The sequence below is a fragment of the Pinus tabuliformis genome, chromosome 8 (genome assembly GCF_031772625.1).
Source record: "Pinus tabuliformis cultivar Carrire ecotype Pingquan chromosome 8, CPIR1, whole genome shotgun sequence".
Classification (NCBI taxonomy): domain Eukaryota; kingdom Viridiplantae; phylum Streptophyta; class Pinopsida; order Pinales; family Pinaceae; genus Pinus; species Pinus tabuliformis.
In genome coordinates this window covers 2,050,742,355-2,050,758,526 of record NC_142294.1, presented here as the reverse complement: position 1 = coordinate 2,050,758,526, position 16,172 = coordinate 2,050,742,355, and the positions used below count along the sequence as shown (strand labels likewise).

At 38.9% G+C, this 16,172-nt stretch overlaps 1 protein-coding gene across 1 annotated transcript; it reads right to left on the bottom strand.

The window, feature by feature from the left end:
- Positions 1-10,452: 10,452 nt before the first annotated feature.
- LOC149244700 (uncharacterized) lies at positions 10,453-15,459 on the bottom strand. Its single transcript, XM_089371618.1, has 2 exons — positions 14,664-15,459; positions 10,453-14,042 (listed from the first exon to the last, which is right to left on the bottom strand). The coding sequence occupies exons 1-2, from the start codon at positions 15,457-15,459 to the stop codon at positions 10,453-10,455; spliced, it is 4,386 nt and encodes a 1,461-aa protein (XP_089227744.1).
- Between the last annotated feature and the right edge of the window lie 713 nt (positions 15,460-16,172).

The window sequence follows — 16,172 nt, the reverse complement described above, 5'->3', positions numbered from 1 at the left end:
CCTCAATCCAACATTTCATGAGTTTCAATTCATAATAATGGATGCCATGATTTCTAGGAATCGTGGCAAGCATGCTCTGCATTTGTATATTTATTTAGGCGATTAGAAAATTGCTTTTTCGAGGCACTTTTGAACTTTCATGAGTTTCAATTCATAATAATGGATGCCATGATTTCTAGGAATCGTGGCAAGCATGCTCTGCATTTGTATATTTATTTAGGCAATTAGAGATTGCTTTTTCGAGGCGGTTTTGAAGTTTGTTTAGTGTTACGTTTGTTTTTCTCTTAATTACAGTTTTAAACTTTACTCCATGTTCGATCTAAACAGAGAAGAAGAGAAAGTTCTAGGAACTTAATGTTTTGTAAATCATGTATTCTAAGTGAAAAATAAAGTAGTATGGAAATTTTGTGTTTTAATGTTAAGTAATAAAAAACATTTTATCATAAAACAATAATGTGAGATTTTAGTGAAAAACAATATTACTTATTTTTCATAATTAATGATATTTTCTCATTTTACAGTTTATATGTGGATTATTATAGATATAAAATTTAGCTTTTTTTACAAATATAAGTGTGATATGACTATTGAATAATCAATATTTTCATTTTTTTATGCTTATTTGTTGGTTGGTTTTACTATAAATTCACATGATTTTTCATTTGTTTTTTTTAATGATAATTTTACTGGTAAAAAGGATTAACGTTTTATAAAAAAATCGTTAGTTTTTATCAATTTCATGTGTTATGATGGTATAGTGTGGAGTTTTGCTAGGGTTTTTGCATAATAGTTTTGTGAATATACTATTTTCTAATAGTGGTCATGATATTTCTAATATAGAGAAAAAAAAATCGGAATTTTATTTATGGCTTATTCTAACTAGTTGTAATGAGTGGTTTCCTAGGGAGGGGTGAGATCCCTTCCTATAGAAGTGTTGTGATAGGCACCCAACAACATAATTTAGGTGGCTTAGGAACTTCTTCAAAAAATGACAACAAATGACAGAGCCCAATTCTTGGGGCATAGTAGCAATCCTACGTTACGGGGAGGTGCTTAACCAAAGTAGCAGTTAACCCTAAATATGTTATTCCCTCTAAGAGGGTGGAGGGATATCATCGACATATGAAAGACCATGCCCTCATTTGCAAATTCATAGGAATTTGGCCAACAAAGAGAGATTTGGTGAAGTGAATTCAATCTAAATGGAAGCACAAAGGCAAAATATAATTGAAATTAGGAATTAAAGGGTTCTTCATGGTGATTTTATCTAATCTAGAAGACAAGACCAAGTTTTCTGAAAGAAACCCCTATTTCTTGAATAATGTGGATCTGCTTATGAGACATTGAGAGGAATGATTCAACAACTCGACTATGATCATGTCCCATTTAGGTGTTGAAGATGCCACAAGAATGGGCACTTATTTAGATATTTCCCACACAAGAAGGTGGAAATGCAAGAGGAAACCCCGTGAAGAAACATAGATGGATTCCAAAAGGTGGTTAATAAAAGAAGAAACACTAGGCAACGGCCACCACAAACAAAGAAAAAAAATTACCAAGGGAACCACATTTGTGGTGCTTATGAATGTAAAGGAGAATATCAAGCTAACATAAGATCTTATGGTAGTTGAGATAGTAGAGGAGGCCCCCCAAGGAAAACCCACCCTGAAGAGGAAATCCCTAGAAAGTCCAATGCTAAATATTGAGAGTAAAGAGCTAACATTAGGGGAATTTTGAGGTCTAAAATGGGCCTCCTAAAGAAATTATAAAATATCAGTGGAAATAATAAAATAATATTATATTACATCATCAAATTTTAGAGGGAAAAAAGGAAAAACTACTTTTTCAACTCATATTTTCAACGTATCTCCCTATGGGTTTACTCAAATTTCGAGTGGAAATACTCATTAGATGTGGAATTTGAATCCTCATCCAAGGAGTACCCATGTTGCATAGTTTCGATGGACCCCGCTACACGAAAAGTGACGAATACATGAAAAACGTGATTGCAATCATGGTTTTTCATGTGTTTCTCTTTTTTCATGTAGCAGGGTCCATCGAAAGTGTGCAACATGGGTACTCCTTGGACGAGGAATTAAATTTTTCATCCAACGAGTACTCCCACTCAAAATTTGAGTAAAACCTTAGGGAGATAGTTGAAAATACAAGTTGAAAGAATAGCTTTATTATTTTATTATTTTTTAATCTTTTTACTGTTTTACCCCAAAAATGGTGAATCATCCCCCATGGTTGACATAATCATCTTGAATCCTATTGGTTCTTATAAAGTTTATTTTGGTTGTACATTTTTTGTAGGAGGCCCATTTTAGACCTCAAAAGTTATCTAATTCTATGATTGAAGATGTTGAGATGGCGGCTGAAGAAAAATTAGAAACACTAAGTTATGAGTAGTTCACGGTGAAGCTAATCTAGGAATTGTCACACCTTGAGCTAAAAGCAATTCTAGAGGACTAGAAGAAGTTTTACTACCGAATGTATGTCTAGTGGTGGAATCAAGGAGTGGTAGGAGAGGGAGAGAACAGAGGAGAAAGTGTGGAGATGGGAGTCCAAACCAAAAACAACAGAGTTAAGGAACAAACTATTAGGAAAAGTAAAAGGAAAATTAGAACAAATATGAGATAAGAAATACAAAATGTAGGTGAGTATCTAGTGAATTCAAGGAACATGGTGGTGCTTCCATGATGTTATCCTCTGCCCAATACTATACTTAGTGAAGATAGTCACTTGGAAACTTGTGGCCTTAATATGCAGGGAAAATAAAGGTATTTAGAGGAGAGAATAAAAAAGGAAAACCTAACAATAGTTATGCTGCAAGAGACAAAAGTGTTTAGTGAGAAGGTTCATCATATTGTGAAAATATGTTGGAGGGGATGCGAGACTATGGCTCTAGATGCAAGAGGTAGTGTTGGAGGTTTGGCGATTCTATGGAACCCACTTAAAGTCTCCTTCCAAGATTAGATCACTTGCCCACGAATTTTATCAAGAAGATTCCATTATGTAAGCACCAAGGATCTCGTATTTCTAATAGTATTATATTGGCCACATCTCCTTGTTATGAAGGCCACTTTTTTTCCTAACTTGTGAAAAATAAAAGAGCTCCACCAGGATGGTTTTTGGATAACTAGTGAAGACTTTAATCTCATAAAATATTTGGAGAAGAAGAAAGGTGGCATAAGGAGGCTTAACCCTAAGGAAAATCAATTTGAGGATTTAATTCAAGAACTGAAGATGGATGATATAGAAAACAATATTGGAATTTACACTCAGAATAATGGTAGAGGGGGGAACATCAAGTTTCTAGTCGCTTAGATCATTTTTTTTTATATCAGAGTCCCTGTCGAGGTAAGACATATTTGTGGAAGAAGTTATACTTCCCTATTTAGTAGGATCAAACCATTGGGCAGTCTGATTAGAAGTAGATATAAAAGAGGCTCCAAGGAATCACCCCTTCAAGTTTGATGGTTTATGCATACATGAATATAATTTTCTTACAAAAGCTAAGACTTGGTGGGAGGAAATAGATGTCCAAGGAAGACGTTCAATGCATACGTTCCAACTGAAGTTAAAGGAACTCAAAACAAAAATTAAAGATTAGAATAGGAAGGAGTTCGACCATGTATCTATTGATAAACATGTTGTGGAGGCATGCATGCAGGGGATTCAACAAAAACATTATTCTAGAAGGGTGATCAAAAGAGATAATTAAGGAGGAGATCCATACTATTAATTTATTAGAGCATATAAAGAAATAAGCAGAGATCCTTGCAAAACAAAAATCTTAGATACAATGCCTCAAGGAAGGGGAGCAGAATATTAAGTTATTTCATAAGGAAATTATCAAGTACCACCACCATAAAAAGAGTTTATCCCTCATTGCCAAGGATGGAAAGAGATCATTGTAGCATATTATCACAGTATGTTGACTGAACCAAATCCTAATAGGAAAGCAATGATAAGTTGTAACACTTCTCATATTCTTCATCTTATCCATGAGGAATAGATGAGGCCCTAATGACAGAAATCACCTTTGTTGAAGTAGAAGAGGTGGTAATGACAATTCCCAAGAACAAAGCCCTAGGTTCGAAAGGTTTTACTATATACTTCTTCAAATCTTGTTGGCCCTTCATAGGATCGGAATTTCACACCTTGGTTGAGTAATTTTGCCGTTCCCAAAAGGTATGGTCAAGTTTAAATGCTACTTTCATTACTCAAGTTCCTAAAATAGGAAAGTTGGAGGATTTGAGTGGGTTCTATACCATAGCTCTATGCAATGTAACATGCAATAATATTTCCTCTATCAATGTTAACTAGCTCATACCTCTACTCAAAAATATTATCTCTCCTAAGAAGACCTACTTCATGGAAGCCCAACATATATTGGATACGACAGCGGTGGCCCATGAGGTAATCCAATCCCTCAAGAAATTTAAGATGCCCGACATCCTCATTAAATTAGACCTTTTCAAAGCATGTGATAAGCTTAAATAGGATTATCATGTCGAGGGTCTCAATACAGTTGGTTTTTCTCCTCAGTGAATCTCCTAGGTCAAACTCTTATTTCTAATCTCCTTTTTCCCATCATCCTAAATGGGTCTCCTACCATGACTTTCAACCCTTTACGTGCTCTAAGGCAAGGAAACAATCTATCTCCCTTTTTTTCCATTTTGGTCATTTAGGTATTAGGAGAAGACCTTAAAGCTACCTATGATAGTGGTATCATCAAAGGAATAATTCCTTTTCGAGAAAGATCTACCCATTACTAATCAAGAATTTTTTGATGACATCATGTTATTTTTTCATCCATCTGTTCATGAATTAGGAGCCTTAAAAAGTATTATCTAAGAATTTATGGCAACTTCTGACATTGTGATCATGGAGAAAAATATAACATCTACTTCTTCAAGATAAGTGCCCTAATCCAACATTGTTTGGCCCATGTTTTTGGATTCTAGATAAGTAGTCTTCCAACTAAGTATTTTGGGATATTGTTGGTAACTAATTCCTTGGGAGCGTCCTATTAGAAAGAATTTTTACAAAATAGTACAAATGAATTAAATATTTTGGCATTCAAATCTCTTTGGAAGGAAGATTGGTACTACTTAAATTGGTTGTTCAATCTCTCCTGATATAACAATTATTGGTATTTGTGGCTCCTAAAATTACTTGCATGGATATCATCTCTAGGTTTAGATATGTTTGGTAGAGAGGCATGAATAAATCCAGGAAATTGGTGCTTGTGGCATGGGAGAAGTTATGCATTCCTAAGTTACAAGGGGGCTAGGGCTAAGAGAACTTGAGACTCTGAATAAATAACTAGAGGCAAACCTATTATGGAAATTTCTTCAAGGAGGTGAGGAACTATGCAAAAAAATTTGGGATAGATCAAAATACAAGAACTATTCTTCCCAATTTTATAGAATACGGACCACATTCTTTCCCAAGGGCTCTTTAAGTTGGAATCTGTCTTAAACCAATAGAAGCCTAGTACAAGAAAATTCCTTTTGGGAAATCAAGAATAGTTGTATTGCCTTGGGACAATTCTTGGCAACGACTCCCCCACCTGAGTGATATGGAATACCTTAGCGAACTAAGAACATTTACTATGGAAAAATAGGGAAGGAAGGTTGTATATTTTTAGAGAACAAACCAAAACTCCTCTCTTTGGAGAGAATGAAAAACATGATAGGATTGACCAAACCATGAAAATAGGTATCTATAGGACAATATGAATCAAGATCTTTAGGAACATGAAATCCAAAATGCATATGATCAAAATGAATTGCGTTAGGGGAGCCAAATGAAAACAATATGCACTCTTAAATAAGCTTATTATTTGCAAGTGGGACCCCAAGATATTCATAGAGGACTTTTATGGACGAGAATTTGGATAAGCAACTTCTGGCCAAAGGTGGCTATTTTTGTGTGGCTGATATGGAAAAGAAAGTTTCTTACATGAGACCATATCAAAAATAAAGTTTAATAGGGGCCTTTTTATTGTTATCTTTGCAAAAAAAAATAAGAAAACATGGAGCATATTGTCAATTCATGTTCGTTTGTAGATTCCATGTGGTCTCAAATTCACTTTGTATTTGGATGTGTTTTAATCCTAACGACTTGATAGATTGGTCTTGGAGAAAGGGAAATACAATTTATTCAATAACCTAGTAGTATATAGATCATGAATACTAGTTGGGGGTTTGAATTATGGGCACTACGGAAGGAAAAAAAAAAGGAGAATATTCAAAAGTTACACAAAAGGAGTTTATAGACAATGTTTAGAAAATTACTAAACGAAATATTAAAGAGACGATTCTAGAAGAAACCTGGTCTTCAGAAGATTGAAGATGACCCATTTGAAAGTTGAGATCCTAAAGCAATTAGAAATATCTCAAACAATGATACAACCCTTAACTACCAAGAGCTCTGACTCAAGAAGTAGATTTCCCACTAGCTTCAGTCCTCCTCTAATAGGATTTATTAAGTTTAACTTTGATGGAGCAACAAAAGGTAACACAAGGACTCAAGGGTACAAAGGTCATTTTGTATATTGGAATAACAAAAATTTAAGGGAGTAAGCTCAAGTTTTTTGCACTAATAATAATAGTTTGGTGGAATTTCTGGCTCTTGAAAGAGGTCTACAAATAGTGCTTGATGTGAGATGCTTCAAATTGCAAATTGATAGGGAATCCAAGTTGACAATCTTGAAAGCTAAAAAACTAATCAATGCCACCCCTTCTTTAAAAATGGATAAGAGTTGCCTCATTTCTTGTATTTGGGAGTTGATCCTTCCCTTAACTACATTATATCTTCCCATTCGAGGAGGACTGGAAACAAGGTGCTAGATTTCTTATCCAATTTTGGATGCCAAGATAGAGACCTTTGTCTAAATGTTGTTTGAACTATGGAATATTGAGTTAGTTGGGTTGAGTCTCCTCCATCCATTTTGGAAAGTGATAGAGACTCCTTCATGGGGGTGGATAATGATATAGAGATGAGGCTTGGGGGGTTATACCACCACCCTATTGAGGATATGGGAATTTATGAATGGGGTGGTGTGGCTCGTCCCATGCATGCATAAGCATGTGATCACCTAGAGTAAATTCCAATATTGTTCGAGAACTTTAGAGGTTGTTCATTCATGTGTAGGAGGAGAACATGTTCCTAAGCAAGGGGGGAAGCCTCACAAGAGATTCACTCAATGAAACTCTAACATATCATGTGTGTTTGTGGCATACTAAACAATACCCTTAATTTGACTACATATTGGAAAATGCCTCTAAAATCACATTATTTAACCCCCTACCAATATGAACCCAATAAAACTTCCCAATTTAAAAAACCCCTACTTTCACTAGATATCGTAGGTATCCATTTTCTCATTAACATTTTTTATACCCCTTTATATTTTTTTCATTAAATTTGAGCTCCATTTTTAATACCTACCAATACAAAATCCCTTTACCCACTATTATATGCTCAATATATTACGTCATTTTTCCTCAATGTATATCCCTCAATATGAATACATGTGGTATGGTATTTCTCCCCCGATGAAGCCCCCATGGGAAGCCTTAGCCACCCACTACAGGAGGGAATCTGTGAGCATTTTCTATTATTGGTGTGTCTAGTCTAGAAGTGGAACAATTTACTCAAGTTGCAATAGGTGGGAGCGTGAGTGTGTTTTCCTATGGTTGTGGGGTATTACAAGGATGTGTAAAAGCAACGTTGGCAGGGTGGAAAATTTTTTTAGGGGAACTACAAAGCTGGAGACAAATTCAACAAAGAGGCAAAACTACAGACACCAGCTACTGGGAGGAGAGATGTGTTTATGCTTGTGAATGGGCACAATATTCACCATCTCTATTGATCGTGTTCACCTAGACAAAGGTTTTATTGTTATTCCTCTTTTATCTTGTCAATATGTGTGGCATTTGGTGGTCTAACCTCGTATGTCTATTTTTTATTATGTTGGTTTCTTACATTGGAGGGTGGTTAGAGGCGTGATAACTAGTCAGCTCAAAAAATCTCATACTTTCTCGTATGCCCTAGTAGGGCCTTTCCATTTTTCTCCTTTTGGATTGGTTAATTTTTGTGACAGAGGGTTAATTGACCTCAACTATGTTTACTGCTTTGTCTAGGTGTGGTATCAGCTCCCTCGCTGGTGGATTAAAGTTAGAATTTTAGCTTCTTCTGAATTTTGTAATGAGAGTATCATTCCTTGATTTGTGTCTTATTGTGTCTTTTTTTGCACTCTAGGGAATGTCTACTTTTATTTTTCAGTGAATATGACTTAGCTCGATATATATTACCTTGCCTTGCCTCTACATACCTTTGTAAGAAACCTAGAAGAGTGTCATCCTTGTCCAATATGCCACTGAGGAAGTGTATGTTAAATCATAGGGGAGAAGGTAATTGGGGCCCATTGGGCATGAATCATGCTCAACAACATGAAAACGAAACCATTGAGGCTTTCTATTCTATTGCTTTCCCCAAGACTCATCATGAAATCCATGACCTAGAGTCCCTAGTTGATGTAGACGTCAAGCCTTTTGTACTTCAGAGATTTTGTAAGAGGCCTCTAACTAGGTTCTTAACCCTGTCACACTAGGGGATGAAGGAAACAATATCTTAGTTCCATAAAATTGGATTAACAAATAAATATTTTTCTTGACAGTGTTCTAATGGAAAAATGGGACGAGAGATATAATTTATTTGATTCTCTGCAAGCCACTAAAAGAGAAAGGATAAATTAATGTCTGTTAGGCCCCTATACTACTAGTGTAACCCCTTATTGTTATTAGTACAACCCACTTATTATATTGATGTACCCATGTAGCGCCCATATTGTTACTATTGTGCCCCATAGAAGCCCACTATTTTTTTTTGTAAGCTAAGGTGGAACTCTTTCTATTACTGGATAGAAAATGAAGCATTACATAGTCTCAAAAATAAATTGAAGACCCGCCCACATGGGGAAACCGGGTACTTGATCCATCTATAGTTTTTGATGGCCGCCCAAAAATAAAAGGCCCACAGTCTGATAAGCTTAGCCAAATATACAAGACAGTCCTTAGAATTTCTAATACTATTAGTCTGCAAGAAGCATATATCTTTATCTAAATAACGCAAAAAACTGCAGCTAGAGAGACAGTGAGAACTTCTGAACATATCTTATATCAGACAGTATCCATAGCTGGTTGCTGACTTGTTCCTCTCGCTGCATCTTGTTGAATTCCCTTCAGCAGCTGGTGAATTGCCTCCATCTTCTCCTCTTGCCTCTCCACAGCAGAGCGGATGAGGCTCAGTTCTCTGCGCAGGTCCGGGTCTCCCTTGGCTAGCTCAACCATCTCCTTTGCAACTTGTTCCAGTGCCTTTGCCAGCAGCCTTTTCATAACCCAGTAGATGTGCAACGATTGCTTGAATAAGGACATTCTCCCCCTGGTATGTCCAGGATCGTGAATCAGAAACTCCCAGTCCTCCATTTCATCAGCAGACTGATCCTGGAGGGACTCTTCCTCCATAAATTGCATGACTCTTCTAACTGCAGGGTTGGTATTTCGCTGAAAGGCCCTTTCTGCCCGCCGAATTCTGAAATTAACCGTCCTTCTTGCCGGCTTAACAGGTTTCGAATCCTGCCTTGAGCTCTCACCTTCCTCATGCGTCTTCTTCCTCTGACCCCGGCCCCTTTTTCTGCTCAAGTCCATACCTCTGTCAGGGCTCCTCGCGCGTTTTCTCCTGCCGTAACGACGCACCTTCGTCTCCTGTGGCTCAGAGTGGTCGGAACACGTCTGATAATGCTCCTCATCTGCTATCCTGTCCTGAGGAAACGACCGCACATTTCCTACACCTCGGGGCAGTTCCTCCTCAGACTCATCCTCGATCTCCCAGATCTCAGTCGGGTGACCATCGTTCATAATTCCTTTCCCTTTCTGGCTCTGATCCTCCGCCGCAGACTTGTGTTGCTCCTCTGCCTCCCTAGTTCGCTGTCTCGTTTCCATGATACCCACAGTTTCGTCGCAGGGAAATCCCTGGTGCTCAGAAGTCTTTATCCGAAAAAGCTGACCCTCCGCGGAATTGTTCGCACCTCTCCAGATTTGGAAACAGCTAAATGGCTGTTCTCCCTCCCCCATTTGGGTATAAATAAGATTTCTGTCCTCATCGTACCTCTTTGAGCCGAAGTTCGTTTGCCGCCGGTTACTTGCCAGGGTGACGTTATTTTTGGTAATCATTCCCTGATTAATTTCTGCTGTCAAGGCGTCTGACAGCCCACTCCCTCCTCCACTAGGATTTCGATCATTAATTGTTTCGCCCTGATCTTGTTCTTGTGCCATTCCCTTCGCACACTGCTGCAGTACTGCCCTGTAATCTGTAATCATATCTTTTTCCTGACCCGATTGAACTATGTTCATTATTCGGGATCTCCACATCCTTTTATTGTTCCAGCTCATTGATCCGTGTGTTTCCATTTGTGGCTTGATCATGATCAGCATTTATGATATCTGCCAACTCCTTCCACTCCCTACTCCCACACACGGCTCTCCACTGATTATCTACCGTGCTACCACGCCCTCTACATCCCCAATTGGCCAGGCAATCAGCCGCCTGATTCCCTTTCCTTCGAACATGGTTTATTATTTTGTATTCAATTCTTTTCAAAAGGTCTGCAATTTCCTGAACAATACCCGCAGTACGCCAGCTGTTAGTGACTTTCTCCCAACCTCGACCATTGCTGAGCTTCTTCAGCATTTCCACCGCAATCTGCGAGTCTCCCGTGATTTCCAGATTAGTGTACCCATTTCTTACAGCGATCCGTAATCCTTGATGAAGAGCCCAGAATTCTGCTTCGTTATTTGTCATTTCTCCTCCCCAATCTGCGAATATCCACCTTACCTGTTTGTTGCTATCTCTGAAAATGCCTCCAAAACCAGCTTCGCCCGGGTTCCCCTTCGAGGCCCCGTCGAAGTTTAATTTAATGAAGTTATCTCTAGGATAACTGAATTTATCAGGGCTTTGAATCCTCATATCATGACGAGAGGTGTGCTTATGATGGACCATCTCAAAGTTTAAATTTAATTTGTTCAGGATTCCTTGCTCAACTTGGTTTGCCTTCCAATCCTCACCATCCCACTTATCAACCAGGATTGTTTCCCGCATTAACTCGACAGCTCGTCCCCAAATTGCCTCCGGTTCCTTTGCTAAATTCTGGAAAACTCTATGATTTCTCTCCTTCCAGATCATCCAGAGTACAAACCCTGAGATGAGATTCCACGCTCTTTTGACCACTCTACATTGAAAAACTTCCTTATTCCATTGAAAAACCAGTTCATTGAATTCACTGGGGGCTATTCCGGATTTGCTAAATGTTCGTTTAGTGTTCGTCCACAGCTTCTTTGCAAACGGACAGTTGATCAGCAGATGATCTCTGGTCTCCCCATCATTGTTACAAAGACAGCACCTCGATGGGCCATTGAAGCCTTTTTTCTGAATTCGATCCCAGGTTAGGATCTTATTCTTAGAGGCCAGCCATATGAATATGGAAACTTTCGGCCACCAATTACTTTCCCATATTATTTTCCAATCCAAATTCCCTTCACCTCTGTTTTGAGTATCAGTTAGGTAATAAGCCTCTTTAGTGGTGAACAAGCCTTTCATGGAATTCCCCCACCTGAGGATATCTTTTCCATTGCGTGCTCTGATTTTCCTGGATCCAATTTCTTTCCTGTAAGCTTCTTGAAGGTCTTGGCTGAGCTCCTTGTCCCACTCCGTTGGATCAATCCATATTCTCCAGCTTTCTTCCAGGTCATTTGCTTTCCAGTAGTCTCTAACACAAGTTCTGTCTCCTTCAATTCTGCCCCGAATCTGATGAAGGTTCTGAATTCTGCTCATTCTTTCTTTCTGTTGCCACTTGTCTTCCCAGAAATTGGCCTCTTCTCCACCCCGAATCTCCCAGAAGGTATGCTTTTCAACCAAATCCCTGTTCTGACGAGCTAGGTCCCAAATTGTGGATCCTTTGGGAGTTTCCTTCTGTCTTAAGATCTCAACCGTAGAATCAGGCATACTGTATTTTGTCTTCCATATGGTTTTCCAAAGATCATTTCCCCCCCTAAGCCACCGCCACCACAGTTTGGCTCCCAATACTCTGTTGAGAGTTTCAGGGTCCCTCAGCCCCAATCCTCCTTTTTCCTTTCTCTCCGTTAACTGACTCCAAGAAACTAGGGCCCATTTTTTCTTCTGGTCAGACCCTCGCCATATAAAATTCCTTATGATTTTTCTGATCTTAGCACATACCCCTAAAGGGGCAGCCATTATCGATAAAGGGTAGATGGGGATAGCTTGAAGGACAGATTTAGCCAAAACAACTCTTCCAGCAATGTTTAAAACCCTAAAGGCCCAGTTTGCTACCTTGTTGCTCAGTTTATCCAGGACACCTTGCCAATTTTTCATCCTTTTAGAGGTAAAGTCCAATAAGTTGCCCAAGTATTTCGTAGGTAATTCACCTCTCTTAAAACCCAATAATCTTATGAGGTGGGTTTTAACCTGATCCACTGTGTTAAATATGAAAATACAAGATTTATCTCTATTGATTTCCAAACCAGAAGCCTCCGCAAACAGATCCAAAATTCTTCTGAGATGCCTTACTTCTTTGACAGTTGGTTCTCCGAATAGCATTATATCATCAACGAATTGCTGATGAGTTAAGGGTAGGTTATTTCCCCAGAGCTTAAGGCCTTTTATTCTGTTCGCTTCTCTTTCTTGTTTAATAAAGCGACCCAGACCTTCGGCTGCTAAAATGAACAGAAACGGGGATAATGGATCTCCCTGTCTAATTCCTCTAGAAGCATTAAAAGTTTTCGTAGGGGTTCCATTAACAAGGATAGAAAAGTTTGGAGAAGAAATCAAACTATGAATCCATGCAATCCACCTCCTGTTAAAACCAAAGCTTTCCAGGACTTTTTCCAAATAGTTCCAGTTTAATCTATCATATGCCTTCGACAAATCTAATTTAATCATCATTCCCTTTTGCTTTTTTACTTTTAGAGAGTGAATAACTTCTTGAGTTACAACTAGACCATCAAGGATCTGTCTGCCTTCAACAAAACCTGTTTGTTCATCTGAAATTAATTTGTCAAGGAGGGGTTTTAATCTCTTGGCGATCAAGGATGTTATAATCTTGTAAATGACATTACACAGCGTTATGGGTCTAAAGCCATTGGCATCCTCTAAATTGTCTCCTTTAGGAATTAGAGCATAGAAAGTAGAGTTAATGGCAGGCCATACCTTTTGGTGCATCCTTGATTCTTCTACCAGATCAAGAATCTCTCTCCCCAAGAAGTGCCATCCCGCCTGGTAGAAATCTACTGTGAAGCCATCCGGGGCTGTGGCAGTACCTTTCTTCATTGCTTTCACAATTTCCTCAATCTCTTCTAAGGTCACGGCTCTCATCAGCGCCTTATTTTGGTCTTCAGTGACTAAGCTAGGAATGGCCGAGCAGATTTCCTGAATTGCTCTCCTTCTATCAGCTTGAGGTTCAGTTAAAATTTCTTTATGGTGGTCTATTAGGACTTGTTCAATCTCAGCTTGCTCAACCACTCTATTCCCATTCTTATCTTTGATGGATAGAATCCTATTTCTCTGTCTGTGTTTGATCATAGCCTGATGGAAGAATTTAGTGTTTCTTTCCCCCTCCCTTAACCACTTTATTCTTGATTTTTGTCGCCATAGGACTTCCTCCTGCTTCCGTCTTTCTTCTAATTTTCCAAGAATTACCCCTTCCTTGTTGATGCTTTCTTCTGTTCTGCCTTCCATTATCATCTTTTGCTGAAGAGATTCCATTTCCCCTTCTAGTTTTTGTTTGTCCTCCAAAATGTTACCAAACTCCTCCTTGTTCCATTTTTTAATTCTCCCTTTCAGCTCTTTCAGTTTTAATTGGAACGTGTGCATTTTTCCTTTGCCCTGCATAGTACATTTTCTCCACCATTCTTCAACTTTCTTGATGAATTCTGGGTCTCTTAACCAGAAGGCTTCAAATCGGAAAGGTCTTTTTCCACTAATAGTCTAAATGTCAACTAATCTTAAGTCCTCTATCATTTCATTGAATCTGTCCATGAATTGATCCATCTTCCTTACCCCTCCTTTTTTCTCTTCTAAGGATCTGATTAAATTAAAATCGCCCCCTATGATCCAAGCAGCTTCTGGATATAGTCTGCGGATGATTTTCATACTGTTTATAAGATTCTCTTTTTCCCCTGGGGAAGGGGGGCCATATACCCCTGAAATAATGACCTGTTCCTTTGTTCCTACTATCCTACCCAGGCCAGTAAGGACTCTACTCATGCTGGTCCAGCTATCTAAGATGATCTCATTTGGATTCCACAAAATTGCAATACCTCTTGCAGAGCCGATAGCATCTTGCCCCATCACTTCGTATTGCAGTTTATTTTTGTCAATTATTCCTTCAAGCTGTTGAACTGAAATTTTTGTCTCCTGTAAAATCATAATGCTAGGTTTCTCTTTTTTCAACTTATCTTTCATATACCTTTGTTTACCCTTACTGTTCAAACCCCTAATATTCCAGCTAATAACAATCATTTAAAACTTTTGGAAGGAGGGGAAGAATACCTCTGACAGAGGTATCACTTTACCTGAGTTTATCAACGTTTCTCCCACAGTCTGGATAGTTTCACTCATCGTTTTCCGGCCTCTTTTCCTACTGTTTTTGCCAGAGCTGCCCATTCCCGCCTGTTCATTCCCCTGTTCGTTTCCTGTCATTACCTGCTTGTCCAAGTTCTCCCCTTTTTTCTCCTTGTACTTCTGGAATACTTCCTTATACAGTTGTTTCTGCTTTTCAGGTATGAATCTACTATCTAGATATTTCCATTCCTGAATTAACCGTTTCATGATTCTCTCCTCTTCAACCTCGCTTTCGGCTTGGTTTTCCACATCCATCTGGGATTGCATTGCTGTGTCTTCCATCTTTTCTTCCGTTCGTTCTCCACTGATTTTTCTTGGGTTTGCTTCCTTTCCTTTATCTTCACCAGCGATTTCCATTGGGGAGTTCCCAGGGTCTTCGTCATCCTCCAAATTTATTTCATAGTCCTCATTTTCACTCTGTAGCACCTGAAACTTGTTTTGATTTATTGTGTGACTGGGTTTCTCCTGTGGTTGGGTTTTTGGTCCCTCCTTACTCTGTCTCCTTCTCCTTGTAACCTGCTGAAAACCCCTCTCTGTCTCCTCCATTTTTTCTGCATTTCTCTGATATTCCGCCTGACTTTTCTTTGATTCCTCCTCCTTATTCAGCGGGCATTGCCTATATAGGTGGCCGTATTCATGGCAGTTGCGGCATCTAAAAGGGATGTGTTCGTAGTCTATTGGCTGTTGCCAAACTTCATCATGATATTCCAGCTTGATACTTTCTGGGAGGGGTTCTGCCAAATTCATGTAAACATAGATCCTCGCGTAAGAGTTATATTTGCCTCATTTTGTAGCTTCTGCAATTTTAACAAAGCTCCCGATTGAGTTACCTATTCCTTCCAAAATTTCAGGGTCCCAGAATTCGTCGGGAAGCCCAAACAGTCTAACCCAGATTGGGGCCTCCAGTAATTTTTCCTTTTCTGGGCTATATCTTTCCTCCCAGTATTTCATGAACAAGCCTGCGTTGTTCATAAAATACGGTCCTTCTTCAAAGATCCTGTTCTTGTCCTCTAGATTCGTAAAGATGGCTGTGAAAAAACCTTTAGCTCCCAATTTCAGATCTATATGGCCTCTAGGTCTCCACCTTTGGTCGATCCATCTGTATAACTCTTTCTTCGAAGGCCAGTAGCCTATGAATTTGCATATCAGGGCATGGTCCTTCATGTAACAGTTATATTCCTCCAGTTTGTTGCAGGGAATGACACATCTTGGTTGCTTTTGTGCCCTAGGTAGGCATTTTCCTTTCATCCTTTTCTGCCATAGGTTGCCCATTACTGGGGCATAGCTTTCCTTCTGGTTATGTTGCTTTCCACTTGCGCTGGTCTCACCTGTTACCACGTTTTTGAAGGAGGGGATCTCTCCCCCCCCCTTTGGATCTTCCATTTCCCACTCAGAGCTTGCCTCTAGGTTTTAACCCTAACTTTGCTAATGAAAACTTAGATACCTGAAGTGCAGGTTCA

Excerpts from the sequence above, each read along its gene's own strand:
- LOC149244700 (XM_089371618.1), bottom strand. The coding sequence starts at position 15,459 with ATGAATTTGGCAGAACCCCTCCCAGAAAGTATCAAGCTGGAATATCAT. Across the intron at positions 14,043-14,663 it reads AGAAACGTTGATAAACTCAG|CCTTCTGGTTAAGAGACCCA; the intron begins GTAAAGTGATAC and ends TCCGATTTGAAG.